The 24532-nt window shown below is 71.2% G+C and overlaps 1 protein-coding gene across 4 annotated transcripts; it reads right to left on the minus strand.

Annotated features, from left to right (window-relative positions):
* Positions 1-737: 737 nt before the first annotated feature.
* Positions 738-24302, minus strand: MARK2 (microtubule affinity regulating kinase 2). 4 transcript variants are annotated; one of them, XM_068923690.1, is made up of 19 exons: positions 19802-20176; positions 11542-11721; positions 11403-11456; positions 11231-11279; positions 11058-11123; positions 10842-10912; positions 10712-10768; positions 9864-10100; positions 9663-9782; positions 9006-9105; positions 8773-8885; positions 7691-7817; positions 6210-6382; positions 5687-5784; positions 5477-5608; positions 4480-4731; positions 2221-2247; positions 1888-1932; positions 738-1162 (listed from the first exon to the last, which is right to left on the minus strand). In XM_068923690.1, the coding sequence occupies exons 1-19, from the start codon at positions 20159-20161 to the stop codon at positions 814-816; spliced, it is 2610 nt and encodes an 869-aa protein (XP_068779791.1). In that variant the 5' UTR covers positions 20162-20176; the 3' UTR covers positions 738-813. The 4 variants fall into 4 exon arrangements, with proteins under 4 accessions (XP_068779791.1, XP_068779793.1, XP_068779795.1 ...); XM_068923694.1 differs by lacking the exon at positions 19802-20176 and adding an exon at positions 23994-24302 and having other exon boundaries at positions 739-1162; XM_068923693.1 differs by lacking the exon at positions 19802-20176 and adding an exon at positions 14515-14725 and having other exon boundaries at positions 739-1162.
* Positions 24303-24532: the final 230 nt, after the last annotated feature.

Consider the following 24532-nt stretch of genomic DNA (forward strand, 5'->3'; position numbering starts at 1 on the left):
CGGGGCGTCAGGACATCCAGGACGTCCCCACGGTGTCCCCAGGGGGTCCTGGGACATCCACGATGTCCCCATGTCCCCACGGGGCATCAGGATATCCAGGATGTCCCTGCAGGGTACCAGGACGTCCCCATGTCCCTGTGATGTCCCCATCGTCCCCATAAGGCTCTGTGATGCCTCCATACGGCCCCAGGATGTCCAAGACATCCCCGTGTCCCCACAACGTCCCTGTGGGACTCTGGGAGGTCCCCACAGGGCCCAGGGACATCCAGGACAGCCCCATAGGGCCCGGGAACGTCCCCACGTCCCCGTAAGGCTGCAGGATGTCCCCAGAGGGCCTGGGGATGTCTGGGACGTCCCCGTAAGGCTCCGGTGTATCCCCACAAAGCCCTGATCCATTCCCGCAAGGCCCCGGGATGCCTGGGATGTCCCCACGTCGCCACGAGGCCCGGGACGTCCAGGATGTCCCCGTGTCCCCGCAAGGCCCCGGGACGTCCTCGATGTCCCCACGAGGCCCCGGGACGTCCAGGATGTCCCCGTGTCCCCGCAAGGCCCCGGCACGTCCTCGATGTCCCCACGAGGCCCCGGGACGTCCAGGAGGTCCCCGTGTCCCCGCAAGGCCCCAGGACGTCCTCCTCAGTCCCGGCACGTCCCCGCATCCCCGTTCCAGCGACGTCCCGGCGTCCCCCGGCGCCTCCCGGACCGCCCCCCTCGTCCCCGGGCCGTCCCCGCGGCAGGTCCCCCGCGGCCCGCGGCCGTCCCCCAGCGTCCCCGCGTGCCCGGGCGGGGGCCGGCCGGGGCGCCCCGGGGGCGCGCTCAGAGCTTGAGCTCGTTGGCCACCTTGGAGGCAATGTTCTTGAAGGCCATGGAGGTGCCGGCGATGCGCTTGAAGCGGACGCCGTTGAGCGAGAGCCGGGGCAGCTTGCACACCTCCATCTCCCACTGCACGAAGGAGTCGTGGCCGGGCGCGCCGTGCACGCAGAGCAGCACGTACTTCTCCTGCAGCTCGCACTGGCAGCTGTTGGCGTCCAGCACCTTGCGGATCTCCCGCATCATCTCGTTGGGCTCCAGCGCGCTCGTCGTCTTCATGCTCCACGTGAAGCGCAGCGAGCGCGGCTTCGCCTCCCGGCCCTCCTCCCGCTCCTTCTCCCCCAGCACGTGGGGCCTGCGGGGCGCCGGCGGGGGGAGGCGTGAGCGGGGCCTCCGCGGGCACCACGGGGACCAGATGGTGCCCATGGGGACCCCAAGGGTGTCTCGGGGACCCTGAGGGGTGTCACGGGGACCTCAAGGGCATCACAGGGACCCTGATGGTGCCCACAGGGGTCATGGGGACCCCAAAGGTGTCATGGGGACCCTGAAGGGTGTCATGGGGACCCTGGGGGGTGTCACGGAGACCTTGATGGTGCCCACAGGGGTCATGGGGACCCCAAGGGTGTCACGGGGACCTCAAGGGCATCACAGGGACCCTGATGGTGCCCACAGGGGTCATGGGGACCCCAAAGGTGTCACGGGGACCCTGAAGGGTGTCATGGGGACCCTGGGGGGTGTCACGGAGACCTTGATGGTGCCCACAGGGGTCATGGGGACCCCAAGGGTGTCATGGGGACCTCAAGGGCATCACAGGGACCCTGATGGTGCCCACAGGGGTCATGGGGACCCCAAGGGTGTCACGGGGATCCGGACGGTGGCCATGGGCATCCTGGGGATGTCACAAGGGCCTGGACGGTGCCCATGGGGGTCACAGGGACTCTGGGGGTGTCATGGGGACCCAGCTGGAGCCCATGGGTGTCCTGGGGCCTGGCCCCTGGGGGTGTCCCAGGGACCCAGATGGCGCCCGGGGGTGTCCCGGGGCCCAGGCGGTGCCCGCAGCGTCCCCGTCCCCGCGCTCACCTCAGCGTCTCCACGCGGTCTTTGCTCTCGGGCTCGTGCGGGTTCCTCGAGAAACAGAACGGGGCAGAGATCAGCCAGGGTGGGGGGTGGGGGCAGCTCCCCTCCCCCTCCCCGCAGCGGGGCCCAGGCGTCCGGGTGGACAGACAGCACGGTGAGGGGAGGGGGAGGCGACACGGGGACGGACGGACAGACAGACAGCCGCAGCCACGCGCCAGCGGGGAGGGGGCCATGCAGGGCCGCGCGGCGCCGACGCGGCGGGGGCCGGGGAGCTGCTCCCCCCGCATGCAGGGGGCCCAGGCGTCCGGCGCGGGGGGGCGAAGCCGAGGCGCCTACCTTCTGGCAAACCTGAAAGACAGATTTCTACAAAGACAAACAGAAGAGAAGGGGGCGCGTTGGGGCGGGGGGGTCCGGGCCGGCGCCGCCCCTCCCCTGCCCCGGGGACCCTGGCGTCCGGGCGCCCTCCCCCCGCCCCCCCTCCACCCCCACCGCGGCTGGGGCCAAGCGGGGACGGGCTCAGCCGGGGGCCCAGGCGTCCGGGCGGGAAGCAGGCGCCTCCCCCCCCCAGCTCTGCCACGCTCGCACCATTCGCACCACACAGAGGGGTGGCCCGGGGTGGGGGGACACAGGGGGGACACGAGGGGACACGGAGAGAGCAGGGAAGGGACGCGGAGGATGCAGAGGGACAAGCAGGACACGCGAGGGGACAGAGGGAGGGAGCAGGAGGGGTCGGGGCAGGGACACAAACGGATATGGGGGACACAGAGGGGGCACAGGGTGCCAGGAGGGGACAAGGGGGACACAGGGGACACAGAGGGGACATGGGGGAGATGTGAAGGCAACACGGAGGGGATTAAGGAGACATGGAAGGGACATGGGGGGCCAGGAGGGGACAGAGGCGACGACGTAGAAGAGCCAGAGAGGGATACAGGGGACACGGAGGGGACACGGGGAGCCAGGAGGGGACACGGGAGACACGGGGGGCCAGGAGGGGATAGGGGAAACACTGAAGGGACATGGGGCGTCAAGAGGGGACACGGGGGGCCAGGAGGGGACACGGGAGACACAGAAGGGCCACAAGGGGATAAGGGAGACACAGAAGGGACATGGGGCGTCGGGAGGGGACAGGGGGGGCCAGAAGGGGACACGGGAGACACAGAAGGGACATGGGGCGTCGGGAGGGGACACGGGGGGCCGGGAGGGGATAAGGGAGACACAGAAGGGACATGGGGCGTCGGGAGGGGACGGGGGGGCCAGAAGGGGACACGGGAGACACAGAAGGGACATGGGGTGTCGGGAGGGGACACGGGGGGCCAGAAGGGGATAAGGGAGACACAGAAGGGACATGGGGTGTCGGGAGGGGACACGGGGGGCTGGGAGGGGATAAGGGAGACACAGAAGGGACATGGGGCGTCGGGAGGGGACACAGGGGGCCAGAAGGGGATAAGGGAGACACAGAAGGGACATGGGGCGTCGGGAGGGGACGGGGGGGCCAGAAGGGGACACGGGAGACACAGAAGGGACATGGGGTGTCGGGAGGGGACACGGGGGGCCGGGAGGGGATAAGGGAGACACAGAAGGGACATGGGGTGTCGAGAGGGGACAGGGGGGGCCGGGAGGGGATAAGGGAGACACAGAAGGGACATGGGGTGTCGGGAGGGGACAGGGGGGGCCAGAAGGGGACACGGGAGACACAGAAGGGACATGGGGTGTCGGGAGGGGACACGGGGGGGCCAGAAGGGGATAAGGGAGACACGGAAGGGACATGGGGTGTCGGGAGGGGACACGGGGGGCCGGGAGGGGATAAGGGAGACACAGAAGGGACATGGGGTGTCGGGAGGGGACAGGGGGGGCCAGAAGGGGACACGGGAGACACAGAAGGGACATGGGGCGTCGGGAGGGGACAGGGGGGGCCAGAAGGGGACACGGGAGACACAGAAGGGACATGGGGCGTCGGGAGGGGACACGGGGGGCCGGGAGGGGATAAGGGAGACACAGAAGGGACATGGGGCGTCGGGAGGGGACAGGGGGGGCCAGAAGGGGACACGGGAGACACAGAAGGGACATGGGGTGTCGGGAGGGGACACGGGGGGCCAGAAGGGGATAAGGGAGACACAGAAGGGACATGGGGTGTCGGGAGGGGACACGGGGGGCCGGGAGGGGATAAGGGAGACACAGAAGGGACATGGGGCGTCGGGAGGGGACGGGGGGGCCAGAAGGGGACACGGGAGACACAGAAGGGACATGGGGCGTCGGGAGGGGACACGGGGGGCCAGAAGGGGATAAGGGAGACACAGAAGGGACATGGGGCGTCGGGAGGGGACACGGGGGGCCAGAAGGGGATAAGGGAGACACGGAAGGGACATGGGGTGTCGGGAGGGGACACGGGGGGCCGGGAGGGGATAAGGGAGACACAGAAGGGACATGGGGTGTCGGGAGGGGACACGGGGGGCCGGGAGGGGATAAGGGAGACACAGAAGGGACATGGGGTGTCGGGAGGGGACAGGGGGGACACGGGGAGCCAGGAGGGCGCAAGGGAGACGCGGGGCGGTCACGAGGAGACACGGGGGAGGCGGCAGGGCGGCCGGCGCTCACCTGCGGACGAACTTGGAGGTGAACTTGCTGAAGAGGCTGGCGGAGGGGCCGCGGCGGCCCTGGCTGGCGCCGGAGGGCGAGGCGGGGGGCACGGCGTAGGGCAGCGGGGGCTGGTCGCGCGCCTGCCGCAGCTGCCCCGCGTGGAAGGTGCTGCGGCTCGAGACGCCCCGCGGGAAGCTGGGCCGCTCGCCCAGCCCGCTGCTGATGTTGTGCGCCGACGGCGAGGCCACCGGCACCCGCGGCGGCCCCGCGCTGCAGGGGCCACCCGCCGCCGTCACCCGCCCAGCCCCTGCCGCTGGGGGGGGGTGGGGGGGGCTGGAGGGCGACGCGGGGGGCCCTCGAGCGCCCCGCGGCACCCAAAACCACCCCAGGGTATCCCGAATCCCCCCAGAGCACCCTGAAATACACTGTGACACCCCGAATCCCCCCAGGTCACCCCAAAGTACCCCAGAGCACCTCAATCCTCTCCAGGGCACCCCGAATCAGCCCTGCGGCACCCCAAACCCCCCAGGGCACCCCAAACCCCTCCAGGGCACCCCGACTCCCTCCAGGGCACCCCACATCACCCCAGGGCACCCCAAACCCCTCCAGGGCACCCTGACTCCCTCCAGGGCACCCCACATCACTCCAGGGCACCCCAAACCCCTCCAGGGCACCCCGACTCCCTCCAGGGCACCCCACATCACCCCAGGGCAGCCTGACTCCCTCCAGGGCACCCCAAATCACCCCAGGGCACCCCAAACCCCTCCAGGGCACCCTGAATCAGCCCCGCAGCACCCCGAATCTCTCCAGGGCACCCCGAACCCCCCCAGGGCAGCCTGAGCCACCCCCGTTCCCCAGGGACACGCTGGGGCACTGGGCCAGGGCCGCCAGCACCCCACGGCACCCCGAGCCCCCCCACGGCACCCCGAATCCCCCCCGTTCCCCAGGGCGAAGCGCGGGGACCCCCCCCCAAAGCCCCTTTCCGGGGGGGGGGGTGGCGGCACGCGGGCCTTGCCTGGGTCGCGGGGCCTCGCAGTTGGCGTCGGCGGCGGGTTTCGGGTGCTGCCGGGGCCGCGGGGGGGCCGCCGGGACCCCCGGGGCGACGGCGACGGCGGCGGGCGAGGGCCGGCAGCCGGGGGCCGGCAGGCTGGGGGGGAGGAGAGCCGGGGCGTGAGCGGCGGGGGGCGCGGGGAGGCGGGCGGGGGCGCGGGGGGCCGGGCCCTACCTGTCCTTGCCGTTCTGCAGCGAGCTCTGGCCCAGGCTGGCGCGGTCGAGCAGCGGCGAGTTGCGGCTCCGCGTGGTGCCGGTGGAGAGAACGCTGTTCTGTGGGGGGGGGGGGCACGGCGGGACACTGAGGAGGGCCCAGGCGTCCGGGCACCCCCCACCCACCCGAGGATGGAGGGCCCAGGCGTCCTGCTCCCCCTGTCCCCCCCCAACAAGAGAGGACCCAGGTGTCCGGGCTGCCCAGCGCCCCCTTGCCCCCCCCGCAGGGTGGACCCAGGCGTCCGGGCACCCCCAGGATGGAGGACCCAGGTGTCCCAGCGTCCCCTTGCCCCCCCCCCCGCAGGGTGGGCCCAGGCGTCCGGACACCCCCAGGATGGAGGACCCAGGTGTCCCAGCGTCCCCTTGCCCCCCCCCCCCGCAGGGTGGACCCAGGCGTCCGGGCACCCCCAGGATGGAGGACCCAGGCGTCCTGCCCCCCCCCCCCCCCCCAGGAGGGAGGGCCCCGGCGTCCGGCGGGTGCTGACCGTGGAGGGCGAGGGGGTGCCCTTGGCGCGCTCCAGCCCGGGCAGGGGGCTGGGGGGCACCTTGGCGGTGCTGCCGGCCCGGCGCCCCCCCTCCTCCTCCGCCCGCTTGTTCTCGGCGTTGGCCGCCTGCGTCTTCTTCGAGTAGGACGACGAGGTGGGGATGGAGAGGCCGGCTGCGGGGCCGGCGTCAGCGGGGCCGCCGCCGCCCGGGGCCCAGGCGTCCGGGGCCCCGCTCCGCCCCTGCCCCCGCCAGCCCCCCAGGGAGTCAGGCATCCGGGCACCCCGCTCCGCCCCGCCCCTCCTCCCTGAGGGACCCAGGCGTCCGGGCACCCCGCTCCTCCTCCCTGAGGGACCCAGGCGTCCGGGCACCCCACTCCTCCCTGAGGGACCCAGGCGTCCGGGCACCCCGCTCCTCCTCCCTGAGGGACCCAGGCGTCCGGGCACCCCGCTCCGCCCTGCCCCTCCTCCCTGAGGGACCCAGGCGTCCGGGCACCCCGCTCCTCCCTGAGGGACCCAGGCGTCCGGGCACCCCGCCCCTCCTCCCTGAGGGACCCAGGCGTCCGGGCACCCCGCTCTTCCTCCCTGAGGGACCCAGGCGTCCGGGCACCCCACTCCTCCCTGAGGGACCCAGGCGTCCGGGCACCCCGCCCCTCCTCCCTGAGGGACCCAGGCGTCCGGGCACCCCGCTCTTCCTCCCTGAGGGACCCAGGCGTCCGGGCACCCCGCTCCTCCCTGAGGGACCCAGGCGTCCGGGCACCCCGCTCTTCCTCCCTGAGGGACCCAGGCGTCCGGGCACCCCGCTCCTCCTCCCTGAGGGACCCAGGCGTCCGGGCACCCCACTCCTCCCTGAGGGACCCAGGCGTCCGGGCACCCCGCCCCTCCTCCCTGAGGGACCCAGGCGTCCGGGCACCCCGCTCTTCCTCCCTGAGGGACCCAGGCGTCCGGGCACCCCGCTCCTCCCTGAGGGACCCAGGCGTCCGGGCACCCCGCCCCTCCTCCCTGAGGGACCCAGGCGTCCGGGCACCCCGCTCCTCCCTGAGGGACCCAGGCGTCCGGGCACCCCACTCCTCCCTGAGGGACCCAGGCGTCCGGGCACCCCGCTCCTCCTCCCTGAGGGACCCAGGCGTCCGGGCACCCCGCTCTTCCTCCCTGAGGGACCCAGGCGTCCGGGCACCCCGCTCCGCCCTGCCCCTCCTCCCTGAGGGACCCAGGCGTCCGGGCACCCCGCTCCTCCCTGAGGGACCCAGGTGTCCGAGCACCCCGCCCCTCCTCCCTGAGGGACCCAGGCGTCCGGGCACCCCGCTCCGCCCTGCCCCTCCTCCCTGAGGGACCCAGGCGTCCGGGCAGCCCTGCTCCACCCCGCTGCCCCTGTGGGGACCCCAGGCGTCCGGGTGCCCCTGTGCCAGCTCCCCCCCTTTGGGACCCCAGGTGTCCGGGTCCCCCCGCCGAGCCCGCACGGGGCCCAGGCGTCCGGGGCTCACCCTGGTCGCTGACGCGGCGCTTGGGGTTGGCGGAGACGCTGCGCTGCACCTTGTGGGCCGGCGACGGGGCCGAGCTGTTGGCCAGGTCGGGGGCCGCCCGCGGCTTCAGCGCCAGGCTCTCGTCCAGCTGGGGACGGGGACACGCTGGCACCCGGGCACAGGGACACGCGTGGGGACGGGGACACGCTGGCACCCGGGGACACGGACATGTGTGGGGACGGGGACAGGCTGGCACCCGGGGACACGGACACGCGTGGGGACGGGGACACGCTGGCACCCAGGGGGACAGGGACGCAGGGGGACACGCTGGCACCCGGGGGCGCGGGGACAGGGACACATCAGCACGGGGCACGTGTGGGGTTGGGGACACGCTGGCACCCGGGGACGGGGACGCGGGGGGATGGGGACGCGCTGGCATGGAGCACTCAGGGACGGGGACATGCAGGGACAGGGACAGGCTGGCACGGGGCCTGCGTGGGGACGGGGACCGGCGGGGATGGGGACGGGCTGGCACGGGGCACGTGTGGGGACAGGGGCACGTGGGGACGGGAACGCGCCGGCGTGGGGACGTGCTGGCACAGCACGTACGGGCAGGGGCCATGCGGAGACAGTGCCCCCGCGTCCCCCTTCCCTCTCGTGTCCCCCAGCATCCCTGTCCCTGTGTCCCCTCGCACCCCCTTTTCCCCAATGTCCCCATTCCCCCTCACGTGTCCGCCGTGCCCCCCAGTGTCCCCGTCCCCTCTCGCCATGTCCTTGTGTCCCCCCAGCATCCTGCTTCCCTCTCATGTCCCCCATGTCCACCGTGTCCCCATGCTCTGAGTCCCCCTCATGCCCTTTGTTTCCCTGTGCCCCCATCCCCTTTTGTGTCCCCATGTCCCCCATCCCCTCGAGTCCATGTCATGTCCCCATCCCTTCTTGTGTCCCTGTGTCCCCATCCCCTCACGCCCCCCCATGTCCCCATTTCTCTATGTCCCATCCCCTCTTGGGTCTGTCCCCGCGTCCCTGTCCCCTCTTGCATCCCCCATGTCCCCCGTGTCCCCATCCCCTCTCACATCCACGTCCCCACCCCGTGTCCCCCGCACCTCCGAGCTCTTGTGGTCCAGCAGCAGGTAGGTGGCCATCACCTCGTTGTACTTCTGCCCCACCAGCGACTCCTGGATCTCCTCCCGCGTGTACCCCATGGACACCATCAGCTCTGGGGGGGGGGGGGCGGCCGGCCTCAGCGGGGCATCTTGCCCCCCCCGGCCAGCACCTGGGTGCCCGGCGGGCGCCCCCCTGCCCGCTGCGGGGGACCCAGGCGTCCGGGAGGCCCTACCTGTCCGCCGCGGGTCCTTGTAGTCTGGCACGGGCTCCATGTAGGGCTTGAGCTCGTCGTCCTCGTGGCCCACGTTCATCCAGCGGTCCTTCATGATTTGCTGCGGGGCCGGGGGGACGCCGGGGGGCCCGGGGTCACGTCCGGGGGCCCAGGGGTGCCCGGGGCTGCACCCAGGGTGTCCAGGGCCATTGGGGAGGGGATAGGGACTCCCCAAGGGTGCCCAGGGGTACCGGGGGTGCCCCAGGGGTGCCCAGGGTGCCTGGGTCCATGACGGGGCACCCAGGGACACCTGTAGGTAGGCCAGGGGTGCCCGGGAGGTACCCAGCACTGTGTTGAGGATGCCCAGGGGGTGCCCAAGGGTACCCCAGAAGGGTCCAGGGGGGTCTGGGGGGGCCCAGGGCCATGCTGGAGGTGCCTGGGGGTGTCCCAGAGGTGCCCATGGCCATGCTAGGGGTCCCTGGGGGTGCTCAGGACTGTTTGGAGTGCCCCAGGGGTGCCAAAGCCACACTGAGGGTGCTCCTGGGGCGCCCAGGGCCATGCTGGGGGTGCCTAGGGGCGCCCAGAACCATACTGGGGGTGCCTAGGGGCACCCAGGACCATACTGGGGGTGCCCCGGGGTGCCCAAGGCCACGCTGGGGGTGCCCCGGTGCCGCTCACCTCCAAGGTGCCCCTCTTGGTGGGGTTGAGGATGAGGAACTTCTTCAGCAGGTTCTCGCAGTCGGTCGACATGTAGAAGGGGATCCGGTACTTGCCCCGCAAGACCCGTTCCCGCAGCTCCTGCGACGGGCGCCGGTGTCAACGGCAAGGGCCCAGGCAGCCGGGACGCCCCCGCCGCAGCCCTCCCGGCCCAGGCGGTACCTTGAGGTTCTGCCCGTCGAAGGGCAGCGAGCCGCTGACCAGCGTGTAGAGGATGACGCCCAGGCTCCAGACGTCGACCTCGGGGCCGTCGTACTTCTTGCCCTGGAAGAGCTCAGGGGCGGCGTAGGGGGGAGACCCGCAGAACGTGTCCAGCTTGTTCCCGAACGTGAACTCGTTGCTGAACCCGAAGTCGGCGATTTTGATGTTCATGTCGGCATCGAGCAGCAGGTTCTCAGCCTGCCGGAAAGCGTCAGTCGGCGCCGGGGCCAAGGGAGGGGCCTGGGTGCTGCCCTGGGGGCGAGGGGGTGTCTGGGTGCTGTCCTGAGGGTCCGGGGAAGGTCTGGGTGCTGCCCCAGGGCGTCTTGTGGGGTCTGGGTGCTGTCCCAGGGGTCTGGGGGGTGCCTGCGTGCTGTCCTGGGGGTCCGGGAAAGGTCTGGGTGCTGCCTCGGGGGTCTTGCGGGGTCTGGGTGCTGTCCCAGGGGTCTGGGGGGATCTGGATGCTGCCCCGGGGGTCTGGAGGGGGTCTGGGTGCTGTCCCGGGGGTCTGGGGGGTGTCTGGGTGCTGTCCTGGGGGTCCGGGGAAGGTCTGGGTGCTGCCCCAGGGGTCTGGGGGGGGGGTCTGGGTGGTGCAGGGAGGTCCTGGGGGGGGTGGGAGTCATGGGGGACAAAGGGGGAGATACAGGAAGGACAGGAACGATTGTGGGGGACAAACTGGGAACCCGGGGGGTGTCACACGGGCCTGGGGGTGCCCATGGGGGCGGCAGGGGGCCCCGGGGGGTGTCCCGGGGGCCTGGGGGTGCTCACGGGGACGGCAGGGGGCCCCGGGGGGTGTCCCGGGGGCACCTCACCTTCAAGTCTCTATGTACAATGAACTTCTGGTGACAGTACTGCACAGCAGACACTATCTGCAAGAGAGGGGGTGTCACAGGCGGTCCCTGCCCCGGTCCCCCCCAGGGGGTCCCCCCGGGTGCCCCCCACCTGTCGAAACTTCGCCCGGGCCTCCTTCTCCTTCATCCGCCCGTGGGCCACCAGGTAGTCGAAGACCTCGCCTGGGCGAGAGAGACGTGGCTGGGGGCCTGCCCGGCCCCCTCCCTGTCCCCTGCTCGTCACCTACCCGCTCCCGCTTGCCCCCGCCTACCCCGCGCCCCTCTGCCCGCCCTGTGCCCGTCCCCCCCGCGCCGGGCGGGCGCTCACCCCCGCTGGCGTACTCCATGACGAGGTAGAGCGTCTTCTCCGTCTCGATCACCTCGAAGAGCTTCACTGCAAGAGGCCGAGCGGGGCTGGAGGGAGGCCGGGGCCGCCCCGGGGGCCCCCCGGGAGGGCCGCGACGCGCGCCCCCTCCCCGCCGCCGCCGGGGCGCCGCTCACCTATGTTGGGGTGGTTCAGGACCTTCATTATCCGCACTTCCCGGAAGAGCTGCGAGAAAAGAAAATGGGGGGGGGGGGGGTTCAGATGCTGCCGGCGCCGCGGTCGCGCCCCCCCCCCCCGGAAAGCGTCAGCCGGCGCAGCGGGGCCCAGGCGTCCGGGCGGGCCTCTCACCTTCTGCAGGCTGGAGGAGTTGAGCTGCGTCTTGTCGATGATTTTCACGGCTACCTGCGGGGAGAGGCGGGGAGGGGTGAGGGCCGCCGCCGCCGCCGGGCCGCCCCCGCCGCCGCCGGGCCCGGGCCGCCCCGCTCACCTCCTTGCCGGTGAGGACGTGCCGGGCCAGCTTGACCTTGGCGAAGTTGCCCTTGCCGATGGTCTTGAGCAGGCGGTAGTTGCCGATGTGGGGCTGCTCGTCGGCGGACGTGGCCGAGTTGCGGCCCCGCAGCATGTTGGGCTTGCCGCCGCCCTTGCCGTCGGCGTGGGCCAGCGCCGGCTGCGGGGAGAACAACACGGGGCTACCGAGGCGGCTCGCCGGCCCGGCCCGGCGGCTCGGAGCAAAGTCCGGGCGCGCCGCGCCGCGCCCCGGGAGCCGCCTGCGCCGGCGGCACGCCGGCCTGACGCAAGCGCCGCGGTTTCGGCCGGGGACTCGCGGCCGGCTCAGCGCCACCGGCCCCTTCCCGGCTCCTGGCGGAGGGCGGCCGAACCGGCCCCGACGCCGGGTTTCGCCTGGAAGCAGGATGCCCGGACACCGGGGGTCTCCCCAAAACAGGTGCCCAGAGACCTCTATTTTCCCCCAAAAGGGGCCTGGAGGGCTGCACTCTCCCCACCGGCAGCCCGGATACCTCTGTTCTCCCCCAACTAGCTGCCCGGACGCTGGGGTTGTCCCAGGGCCAGGCCGCCCGGACGCCTGGGCTCTCCCCTAGATGGGTGCCTGGATACCTCTGTTGTCCCCCAAAAAGGTGCTCAGACACTCGGGTTTTCACCCCAAAAAACACCCAGACGCCCGCAATCCCAGAAGCGGGGCGCCCCCAACACCTCTATTTTACCCCCAAAAGGCACCCGAACACCTGGGTTCTCCCCGAGACGGGTGCCCAGGTAGCTGGATTTTACCCCAAAAAGGGGCCCAGGCGGCTGTGTTTTCCCCCAACCGCTTGCCCGGACACCAGGGTTCTCCCAGGTCTGGAGCGCCCAGAGCCTCGCGCCCTCCCCCGGACGGGTGCCCAGATACCTACGCTGTCCCCAAAAAGGCGACCGGCCGCCCGCGCCCTCCCCCGGACGGGTGCCTGGCCGCCCGCGCCCTCCCCCGGACGGGTGCCCGGCCGCCCGCGCCCTCCCCCGGACGGGTGCCCGGCCGCCGCGTCTCTCCCCCGGACGGGCGCCCGGCCGCCCGCGTCTCTCCCCCGGACGGGCGCCCGGCCGCCCGCGTCTCTCCCCCGGACGGGCGCCCGGCCTCCCGCGTCTCTCCCCCGGACGGGTGCCCGGCCGCCCGCGTCTCTCCCCCGGACGGGTGCCCGGCCGCCGCGTCTCTCCCCCGGACGGGTGCCCGGCCGCCGCGTCTCTCCCCCGGACGGGTGCCCGGCCGCCGCGTCTCTCCCCCGGACGGGTGCCCGGCCGCCCGCGCCCTCCCCCGGACGGGTGCCCGGCCGCCGCGTCTCTCCCCCGGACGGGTGCCCGGCCGCCCGCGTCCTCCCCCGGACGGGTGCCCGGCCGCCCGCGTCTCTCCCCCGGACGGGTGCCCGGCCGCCGCGTCTCTCCCCCGGACGGGTGCCCGGCCGCCGCGTCTCTCCCCCGGACGGGTGCCCGGCCGCCGCGTCTCTCCCCCGGACGGGTGCCCGGCCGCCGCGTCTCTCCCCCGGACGGGTGCCTGGCCGCCCGTGCTCCCGCTCTCCCCCGGACGGGTGCCCGGCCGCCCGCGTCTCTCCCCCGGACGGGTGCCCGGCCGCCCGCGCTCCCGCTCTCCCAGGCCGGCCGGGCTGCGCCTTCGCGGGAAAGGGCTCAACGGAGATCGCTGAAAACACGGCTGCTCCCGAGGCGGCCGCGGCCTCCCCGCTCACCTGGCAAGGGCGCCGCGGCCCCTTCCCGGCGGGACCACCGGCTCCGGGGCGAGCGGCGGGCGCCGGGGAAGAGGGTCGAGGCCAGGCGGGAGCGGGGGCGGAGAAGCGGCCGCGTCCCACCTCCGCCGCCAGCACAGCTCCGTCACCACTCCGGCGACACCCGCCCCGATAGCCGGGCCGAGGGGGCCGCCGGCAGATAACGGCTCACGTGAGCCGCCGGGGAAGGGGGACCGACCGCGCCGCGGGGCCGGAGGACGGCCGGGATTCGGGGCCAGCCGCAGCAATCCCAAAAAGCCCCGAAGGCGACTCAAATTGCCAGCGCCAAGGGGTTAAGCGAGCGGCAGCGGGCAGGCGGCAAGGCGGCGCTTTCCCTGCCTGCTCCGGCGGTTCCCAGTGGGATCCGGCCGGGGAAAAATCGCTCACCTTCCCCGAAATAAAAACGCCCCGTGAGCCAAGGCCAGGCCCTTCCCGGGGCAGCGCCGGACACCAAAATAGTCGAGGGGGGATATAAAAAGCCCCGTTAGAGCCCGGCCCGCTGCAGCGCTGCCGCTCCGAGAGGGAGAAACGTTCCCTGGGGGAAAGCTACGGGGAGGGAGGGAAGGAGGTGCGCTTCCGCGCGCTTAATTACACCTTGGGTTAATTAGGGAGGGGAAAACACAGCCCTTCGGTTTTGCTTTTTTAAGCCTTACGGAGCTCCGGTGCCTCCCGCCCGGGAGGAGAGGCCGGGCCGGGCGCAGCGCCTCCGCGCTGGGATCCCGCACGGCGGGAAGGGGAGAGCGGGGGAAAAGGGGGTTTTGCCTGCGGGACTGCTGTGGGCGGCCGAAGCCGGCTGGATTTTCCGCTCCCGGCTCCCTCCTCCGGCACGCGGCTTCAGCGTAGCAGAGAGGCTGGAAGCGGAGGGGAAAACGGGGCCGAAACCCTGGGGAAACGAGGGCGGCAAAAAGGGGAAGCGGCCGGCGCCGAGCAGCTCCCTGCCAGGCTCGCCGGCCGCGACGGCTCCGCTCCCGGCTGCGACGCCGAAGCGCCAGCCAGGATCCTCCCCCCCCACCCCGAGATGCCTCTTTTTTTAAGGAGGGAAAAAAAAAAAACCAAACAACCGACCGGAAAAGGCCGCGGGGTCGCCCTGCCCACCCGGCACGCGCCCGAACGGAAGCCGCTCGCGGAAACGCCGGCAGCTTTCGTTTCGTAAGCGGAGGGGCAGCCGGAGCGGGCGGAGGACGGGTCGTTCTTACCCGGGGCTTTTCAGGCCGGCCGGCGGGCTCTCCGGCGCCGAGGAGGGGACGCAGCAGCTCGCCGCGGGTTTCCGAGCGGCGCGGCAGCAACCGGCGCATCGGCGGCAGCTTCTCGGCGGCAGCGCGAAGCCGGCGCATCGCGGGCTCCCGGCGAGCGGCCACTTCCCATCCCCGGGAGCGGCGGAAGCGCTGGGGAGCGAGGGCTCCGCGCTGCCGAGCCCGCCGGCAGAGCCCGCGTTTCCTCTTCCTCAACCCCGGCGGCGGCCCAGCTCGGGGACAGCTGCGTCACGCGGCGCGCTGCCGGAGGCGGCTTCGGGCGCCCGGACGAACGCCGGCACGAGGAGGCGCCCTGGCCGGGGCGCGGGTCGAGCGATCCCGGCACCCGCGTGCCGCGACGGTGCGCCCGAGACGGTCGCTTTTCCGTCCCAGAGCGTCGGCCCCCGACGTCCCCAGGCCGAGCGCTTCCGGGGACGGTCCTGGAGGGAGCGAGCAGAGCGCCGCGGGGCCGGCGGCGCCACAAGGCGCCCGAAACAGCTCCCACCGCTAAATCCCGCTCTCTGCCTTCGCGGGGCATCGCTCTCGGAGCTGAAAAGCTCCATTTTCCGCTCGAGGCTTCCCGGACAGCACAGGCCGCGGGCGTCCCTCGCCGGAGCGTCTGCCCGCTCTTCCCGGCGCCGACCCGCTGCTTCCTTCCTCCCAGCGCCGGCCCGGCTCCCGCGAGCTGCCTCCGGCCGCAAACCAGCATCGACAACTTAAATCCAAACCGCTCTTCCCTCCCCGGCGACAACAGCACCCAAAACTGGGGGAAAAACAACAAAAAAAACCCCTCCAAAACGAGCACCCCAGACAGCAGGGCTTTTCCGGCTCGCGCGTCGGCCGCTACCTCCACACGGAGGTCATTAAGCCGTTTGGATACCGGGATTTATTTTCAGCGAAGCCCCAGTGCAAGCACGCGGCAACGAACCTCCCCAAAAAGCGGCAAACGTTTGCAGGAAGAAACCACGAGCGAAGCACCGGGGCGTCCCCAGCTCCGCGCCGAGGAAGGGAAATTTCACCTTCCCTCCCTCAAACGTTTGGGCCGAAAGGGGCAGGTTTCGGAGCCGACCTCGACTCGGCGCACGGAGGTTTTCCTTCCCCCCCCCCCCCCCCCGCTTCCTTTCTAAAAACACGCTTCCCAGCGCTTTTATTTATTTAAAGAATTATTTGGAAAGGTGAAGAAAGAGGCTGCGGCTGCCAAAAAACTACTGTGGCAACAGGGCGAGGAGCGCTGCTCGCCATATGGCGACGCTGCCGGGAATTAATTTAGAACTTAACGGCTTTCTGCAACGGCAAGGAAAACGGCACGACGAAGCGCGAGGCCAACGGGCCCCGGTCTGAGGGCCAGGGCGACGCCAACGGCCCTCCGGCTCCTTACTTTCAAAAAAAAAAAAGGCATGCCGGCAGCTTTCGCCCTTGGCGGCTTCCCTCGCGAGGGATATCCCGAGGGCGATCTGCGGGGTCCGCTCGGCCCCCTGGGGGTCCCCCCCGCCCCGAGAGAGCAGCTCGGGTTCAGCGTCAGAAGACGCCTTTGGGGAAGTAACTCCCGCAGGCTGAAGAGGGGGAAGAGACGATGCTTTTCCCAGCAGCGCTGCAAAGCCGGTGCCACCGGAGAACCGGAAAGCGCCAACTGGCACCGAGGAGCAAGAGTGACTCATTGCTCTTAATTACCTGACCCGCGATAAGGGCAGGGAGCAAACAGCGCAGCTCCAAGCAAGGAAAGGAAGCCCGAAACGCGGCTTAAAAAGACGAGACCGCGGCAGAGGGCGGTTTTGCACGTTATCCGATTGACGCGGAGCTCCTCGGGACGCAACCCTGGAGCGGGGCAGGAGGCTCCCGCGCCGAGCGCGGGCCGGGGCCTGGCTCCGGAGGAGGAAAGAGGACGAGGCGCTTCCCGCTTTCTTCGAGGTGGGCGCAGCAGTTGGCTCTGCTCAACGACGGCGGGAAGAGCACCTTCGGGCTGCTCGGAGCGCGAGGACCCAGGCGGTGCCGCTCGCCGGCACGGGGCAGCCGCCCCCGTGCCGGGGTTTCACTGCGGTGGAGGCGACGCGGGCTTTGGAGGGGAGAAACGATTGAAGCGGAGGGGGAACGGGCAGCTTCCAGGGCAGCCCGGGAACGGAGATAACCGCGGCGCAGAGCGGCCGGGCAGGACGCTGGAGCTGTCACCCGCAGGGGGGGAAAAAAAGAAAACAACCGGTGAGTGAGACCAGATATTTCCAACCCGGGCCTTGGCTGGCGTTTATCTGCAGGACGGAAAGTGCTGGACAGGGATTTAGCGCGCGGGGCTGGGAAAGCTCCTCGCGACGGCGCGATGCCCAGGGGCCGGCACGCAGCCCCGCGCCCGCGACGCTCGGCATTTCTCTAGCACCTCTTATCGGCGGCACTCGAGCAGCCAGCGAGCGCTTCCAGGCGCTCCTGGAAGGAAAGCTGCGGGTCGGCGCCTTTCCCAACGGCGGCGGCGGCCTCCCAAGGTCACGCAGCCAGAGGGGACCCAGGAGTCCTGGCCGCGGCTCTTCTTTCCGCCGCGCGAGAGAGGCAGGGCGGAAAAAAAAAAAAGAAATCCAATACTCCTTTTCCTGAAAGGTTTCGGGCTGCGCCAGCAAACCGGCGCCGGGCGCGGACGCCCCGAGGCCTTATCGCGGCCCGCGTCGAGCCTCTGCCAGGCGACGAGGCTTTTCCAACCGGCGCTCGCTGCCGCCCGCCCGCCCGCGCGGCGGCTCCCACCCCCAAATCAGGCCAGATTCGAGCGCTCCCGGCCCGCGGGGGCGGCAACCCGGAGCAGCGGGCGAGGAAGGAGCGCCTGGACTCGGCCCGACGCTGCAGGTACCGAGGTCGTCGCTGGCTCGAGCCCGCACCAGCCCAGAGCTGCCGCCACCGCGGTTTTCGGGCCCCGTCTCCCCGTGGCAGCGATAACGGGCCGCCGCCGCCGCCTGTTCTCCGGGAGGCTGGGATCTCCCGGAGCAGCGGGCCGGGGCGTCCCTGTCGGGCTGCGACAGCGATCCGCCGCCCCGTGGAGGGACCCACCTCCGCTCGGGAGAGCGGCGGAGGAAATCACGACCCTGCCAGATCCCGCGCGTCTTCCTACCTCCCGCTTGCAAGAAGAAAGAAAAAGACAGCCCAAAGCCTCTCTGCAGCCGCTGCAGACCCCGCCGGCACCCCGGCGCGGGGGTTTAACGCGACTCCGGGCCGCGGCTCGCCCGGCGCAGGGTGCCGGGCTCAAATAATGCCTCCCGCGACGCTCGAATAATTCCTGCCGGCAGCCCTCGTCCCTCCGCGGCCGCCGGGGCGCCCTCACCCCGTCCCCTCCGCCGCCACCGCCCCGACCCCGCACGCCGGCGGCTTTCCAGCCACGTGGTTTCCCCACATCCTCCCTCTCCAGGAGGGAAAGGGGACGAAAGAGGGAGCGCAGCCGAACAGGCCTCCTTCCGGACGAGCCCCGCCAACTCCCGCGCCGCCCGAGCGCGGCCTCCGACCCATCCGGCTCCCGCTCGGTGCCGCCTCCGAGGAAAGGGGGAACCTCGGGGGCCGCCCGGAGCATCCCGGCGCTGCGCAGGGGTTACCCGGCTCGTCTCCGGCGGCAGCCAAGGGCGAGCGCAGCCGGAGCGGCCCCGCGCCAAGCCGCCGCTGCCCGTGTTTCGGCGGGGGAGTCACGGCGGCTGGGGCCGAGCTCCTGCCTCCGTCCCGCGGCTCCGCGGGGATCTGCCGGGCTTCGGTCGCTCAGGGGAACAAGGGGGGGGGAAAAAGTACTTGAGACGACTGTTGCTCTTCAGACACCCGGCTGGTGCCAGGCAGGGCGAGGAGGAGTCTCCGTTACAAAGACGCTGTTGAGATTATCTCTGCCACCGTGAACAGCCACTCCGGCTGCAGAAAAAACGGAGTTACTGGAAGGAGGAGGGGGGGGAAAAACCCGCTGCACAAACAGAACAGCTCTACCTGCCTCCGGGAAGGAGAAACGCGTCGCCGGGGCCGCAGCGGCGCCCCAGGAACGCCGCGCTCCCCCTCAGCGGCGGCTATTTTCGTCGCAGCCGGAAAAGCGCCGCGCAGGGTGGCGGGCCCGGGGAGAGGTTCGGGTTTCGGACGCGGGGCCCGCGGCCTCTCCCAGGCGGGACGTCACTCGGGACGTCCCCAGCCCCGTTCCCGCATCCCCGAAACCCGCCCGGGGAATTTCGGGGAAAAGGAACAAAACCCGAGGCAGCCCCCAAGGGCGCGGGCGGCCTCGTGCGGCTCCCGGCCCCGAAGCGCGAGGGGCCGCGCTCCCCTTCGCTGCGGACGGTCCGCAGATCCGGGCGCATCCCAACCCTCCAGTCTCGTCAAGTCCTCGGCTCGGGCGCCTTCCTACGGCTTGAGCTACGGAGAGACGGGCGCCGGAGGAAGCCCTCCGGCCAGCGCGCGCTCCCAAGCGCGGCGAGATTTCCCGGTCCGATCCCTCTCCTAGAGGTGCCACGCCGAGGGCCGGAAGAGCACCGACGGCGCTGCGATCGCGCCGGGCGTTTTCACCTCCGTCTCCCGGCGGATAAAACAGGCCCGATCCTTGGCCCGGCGCCGAGGGAGCCGGTCCGTCTCCCTCCCGGCCGCGGAGGGAAGGAGGCGAGTTCAAAGGCGGAGGGAGGCGAGCGCCGGCGGAGCGGGGAGACCTTCGCGCCGCCCCAGCGGAGGCGAGCTCTCCCTGGGAACGCCGGAGCGACCGGCCCTTTCCCCCTCGTAAACGCCCCGTGGCCGTTTCGGGCGGCCGAGCAGGCGCGACCCACCTGCCCCGCCTTAACCAAAAATACCTGCCTGTGAGTTTTGGTTACGGAAAGCCGGAAAACGGGGAGGGAATCCTCAGCAACGCCAACGGAGACCCGCCCAGCCCCGCCGACGGGGGGCGCCGACACGGGCGGCTAGGGAGGGTTTTCCCCTTCAATTTGGGCCCCGCACGGGCAACTCGCGGCCGCCCACCCGCCTGCGCGGCTCGTACCTCGGCGGAGCAGGCTTCGCCCGGCGCCCGAACCGCTCCTTCCGCCCGGCATCGGAGCGGCCGCCCCCCGGGACCAATTCGGAGCCCCAACTCCTCCCTCCCCGCCAGAAACGATCCCGAGGAGATCGCTCCGAGCGAGCGACGCCCCAGGAGGCTCCCGGACCCCCCTCTCCCCGGAGGGGCCGCGGCGGAAGCGGCTCGCCCGGGAGGCGATCCGCCCGCCACCCCTCGCCCCGACCGGCCTCCCCCCGCCCGCGACGCCGGCTCGGGAAGCGCCGGCGAAGGGGGACTCACGCGCTCCGGCGCTCGCCGGCCCCGGGCGGATCGGCTGAGTCGACCCCGGTCTGCCTGCCGGCTCGGCGGCTCCGGCCGTCGGCCCCGCGGGAGCCAAGCTGGGCGAGGCGGTGCCTGCCCCGCGCCGCCGCTCCGGAGGAGGAAGAGGAGGAGGAGGAGGAGGACGTTCCCCAGGCGCCTGGGAGAGATCCGAACTCTCCCAAGTGCTGACTGGCCCGGGAACGCCAGCCAGCCGTTCCCAAGACCGGCTCGACCGGTTCGGCCAACGCTACCCCGATCCGGGCGGCCTCCCGGGGCTCCCCCCCACCACGTCTCCCGGCCCGGCAGGAGCTCCCTCCGCCACCCCGGCGGTCCGATCATCCGAAACGCCAGGAATAAGAGAACCCTCCCCGAAAAAACCCCGACGTATTTGAAGCCGCGCGGGCGGCTCCCGGCGGGGACGGGCAGGACCTGCCTTGCTTGTCCAAGGCGGCGGCTGCAGGGCTCCCGCGTCCCTGCCCCCCCCCCCCCCGGCGACCGGCTCGCACCGTTCGGCCTCAAACCGCCCGGGATCGCTGCGGGAAAGGCGCTTCCCGGCGGGGACGGCACTAGGTCAGTAGATGAAGCCACGCGGCCTTGTGGCCTCATTCTTCCAGGAAGGCGCTCGCCGCCGGCTCGGCATTTTCTTCCCCTCCGGCACCAAGCGGGAGAAACACCTCCCGCTCGCAGCTCTGAAATCCGGGGGGGGGGAAGCAAATCCACGTGTGCCTCCCCGCACGGGCGAACCGTGGCGTTCGGACTCAGGGAGGGGGGATGCACGTGGCCGGCAAAGCCAGCGCGCCGCCTCACCTGGCTTTCGACGGCTTTTCCTGGCAGCGGGGAGGGAAAAGGGCTTCCCCGGGCGGGAGCCGGGGCCGCGCCGCTGCGGCGTTAACGTGCCGAAGCCCTAAAATCGGGCCTAAAGATCCCGATTCCAACAACGCGAAAGAAGAGCCCGAGGTCCCGGTGGGGCGACGCATGCCGGAGGCCCGACTTTCTGCGGAGAGCCTCCAAACAGAGCCGAGGACGCGCCGGGGAGAGCCCCGTTTCTGCGGGACGACGAGATGCCAAGCGAGCGGGGCTCCCGCGCGGCGCGAGCGGCTTCCGGCCGGAGCGGAAGGGCGCGAGGGCCGCAGGGCTTTGACGCCCGGCGCCTACGCCCCTCACCCGTGAGGTTCCTCCGCGGCGTTTCGAGATAAACCAGAGAAAACAGGAAGTTTCGCAATTTATCTGTTAACCTCAGCGGGGCTGCGCCTACCTTGAGCGCTCGGGGCTCTCGCGCTCAGCCCGGCGCCGCTGGCTGCCCCCTCCTCCCCGCCGGCTTTTCGGCTCAAGGCAGACGCCGGCGGCATCCCAAAGACCGGAGCCGAGTTCACCGCGCTGCCCGGATGAGGCTCCTACCTCCGCCCGGGATTTATCCGCACCTTAAGGAAAAGGAGCCCGAGGAACCAGCGAGGAGAAAGAGGGCGACGGCGGCGCGAGCTCCTCGCGCTCTCGAGGAGCCCAGCCGTGTCGGCGGCTCCTCTCCGCGCTGCCGCCGCGAGAACGCCGGCGGTTTGGCAGGAATCCGGATTATCGGCGAAACAAGGGTTTAACGGAAGCAGATGACAGAAATCTTGGCTCTGAATTCGGCCCTGCATTTGTCTTTCCATATTATGCACCACAATATTCCACTCGCAAGAGGAAAATGAAAAAGAATAAATAAAAACCAGAGGGAAGAGGGGAAAGGGAAGGGAAAAGAGCATTTCTCGAGGAACGGCGAGCTGGTTGGCAGCAGAGGCAGAGCCCCGCTCTCGCCATCCGCGCGGGGACGAGGGGAACATAAGCCTTATTTTTCTCCTCCAGCAGTTTAAAATCGAGGCAGCTGAAGAGAGATCATGAAACAGCTTTAGATCAATCGTGCTTAAATGTCAGCCAAATTTAGTTATTTTGAAGTTTTTTTTTTTTTTTTTTATAAGAACGCCAGATCAAACCCATGTGATGCGAGCGCTTTGCAGGAACGGAGGAAGACTCCCCGATTTCGAGGTCTCCGAAAGGAGGAAGAAGAGGGAGAGAGAAACGTCGCTGCCCGCAGGAGCGCTGCCGCCGCCGCCGGCCCGGCCGGGCTCGCGACGCGTCTCTACGCGCCGTCCTGGGAGCGGGGAAAGGAGCCATTTAGCCGGCTCGGAAGCCATTTGGGAACGCGGCTGCGCCCTCCGCGCCGTCCTGGGTGCCGGGGGCCCGGCAGCCAGCCGCCCCCTCGGCGGATCCTCCGCGCTCCCGACAGCGACAGCGCGGGAACGAAGCCGTGAATAATTACCCGCCGCCATTATATAACCCGCCCCAGCAGGAAAAGAAACGCCTCCAAACGTGCTCTGCCGACGAGGTCCGACGCCGGAGCAGGGTCGTCCTGGCCCGGCCGCGCGGCGCTGCAGACGCTGTAGCGCCCGGCGCGGAGGGGTTTTTCCCCCCCCTCAACGTTCCCGGGCCGACGAACAGCCAACGTCGGTTTTCCCACCGCCGTCTCCCGCGCAGCGATAAAACACGCGGAAAAGGGTCGGGTCCCTCGCGGCGTCGACGCCGGGCCCTCGCCTTCCCCACGGCGAGGAAGCGGCGTTACCGGACGGAGGGGGAGCGCCGGTACCTGGTCTGCGCCCGCCACGGGTCCCTCTGGATCCCGTCGGGGAGCCGGGATGCGCCCGCTCCCTCCTGCCGTCGCGGGAGCGCGGCGCCGGCTCCTGGGCCCAGACGCGGCCCCCGAACCCGGCACGGCAGAACAGCGGGGAGCAGCCAAACCGCCCCCAAACGGCGGCCGACCGGGGGGCTGCCGCACGCCGGGGGAAGGATGAGGGGACCCCAAAATCCTCCCGTGAGGGAGGAGCCTCAGAACGATGCTACGCAGACACCCCCCCCCAGGCACCCTGAGCCAGAAAACGGGGACCCACAGACCAAGGATGTCCCCCAAAACGTATTTATCAAGGAGAAACACCCCAAACCGCGGACAGACACCAGGCAGGCACCCCTCAAACCAGTAAAAGGGGTGAAACGCACCCCCGGTATCAACGCAGGGGGGTCTCCCCAGTTTTGGGGACCCCCAAACCCCTCCCAGCCTCAACGCAGAGGGGTCGCGCCAGCCCGGGGGGGGCCCAAAGCCCCCAGCTTGACGCAGAGGGCTCAGGCCAGTATTGGGGACCCCCAAAGCCCCCCAGGCTCAACGCAGAGGGGTCGCGCCAGCCCGGGGGGGGCCCAAAGCCCCCAGCTTGACGCAGAGGGCTCAGGCCAGTATTGGGGACCCCCAAAGCCCCCCAGGCTCAACGCAGAGGGGTCGCCTCCACCTGGGGGGGGATCCCAAACCCCCCCAGCCTCAATGTAGGGGGTCACCCCAGTTTTGGGAACACCTGAAACTCTGCACCTCACAGCAGAGGGGGCACCCCAGCCTGGGGGCACCCCAGCCCCCCCAACACAGTCAGATCACCCCAGCCGGAGGGGTGACCCCAAAGCCCCCCACCCCAAAGCAGAGGGGCTACCCCAGACCAGGGAGACCCCCGAGCCCCCCCCATCCTCAGCACAAAGGGGTTACCCCAGACTTTTTTTTGGGGGGGGACAAACCAGGCACCACCCCTAGGGGTGGGTGTCCTGCCACCCACGCACCCCGCTCCAGGAGGGCCTCAATCCCCCCCCCAAGCCCCTCGTCAGCCCACGGCAGGGGGCTCTCACACCAATCGGGGGGGGAGAGACACCACCCCCACATACCCCACTGGGTTGGGAGGGCCACAACCCTCCCCCACATCCCCAGCGGAGCTGGGGGGGGGCTCACGCCCCCACACCCCATCCTTACAGCCACAAAAAGGGGGGGGCCCAAGCCAGGGGGACATGCCACACACCCCACCTTGCACCAGGGGAGGGGTGGTCTGCACCCCAAATCCTGCCCCCAGGGGGGTCCCCGACGTGGGGGGCTGGCACCCCTCTCGTGCCCCCTTCCCTTGGGGGGGGGGGCGCCCAGCGCACAGGGCGAGCTGCCCCCCAAACGCACCCTGGCGGGGGAGGGCACCCAACCAGGGGGACCCCGGCTCCCTCCGCCCCCCCCGGAGATTACCCCCCCCAAGAGGGTCCCCGAGCCCCCCAGCGGGGCCCGCCGCGCCCCCAAACCCCCGGAGAGGGGGCACCACCCAAGGGGACGCGGCCCCCGGCCTACCTGCTCCGCGTCCCTCTCGTTGACGGTGGGCAGGGGGCTGCGGCCGCTGCTCGACATGGCGGCCCCCCCCGCCCCCGGCGACTATCGCGATAGGGGGAAGCCGTGGAGGGCGGTGTGGAGCGGGGCGGGGGGGGGGCGGGAGGGAGAAGGGAGCCCCGGGCCGCGCTCAGGGGGCGGGGGGGGGCCAAGCCACCGGCATGGGGGAGGCCGGGGAGGGGGAAGGGAGAGGAGAAAGGGGGGGGGACAAGGGGGGAACCGGCGGCGAGTCCGCCCGGCCCGGCCGCCGCCGCCGCCGCCTCACGCTCGCGCCTCCTCAGCGCCCAGCGGCTCCCAACATGGCGGCCGCCGCCGCCGGCACTCGGCCATTTCCGCCGCCGAGCCGGAAACACCCGACCCCCCTCCCGCCCCGCTTCGGCTCTTTCCGCCGCCCCTTCGGGTCTTCCCGGCCGGCTTCGCCTCGCCCCGCCCCTCTCCGAAGCCGCCCCCCTCCCACCCTCTTCCCGCTTCGGGTCTTTCCGGCGCCTCTCCGGAAAGACCCG

Source organism: Struthio camelus, chromosome 35 (genome assembly GCF_040807025.1).
Source record: "Struthio camelus isolate bStrCam1 chromosome 35, bStrCam1.hap1, whole genome shotgun sequence".
Taxonomy (NCBI): Eukaryota; Metazoa; Chordata; class Aves; order Struthioniformes; family Struthionidae; genus Struthio; species Struthio camelus.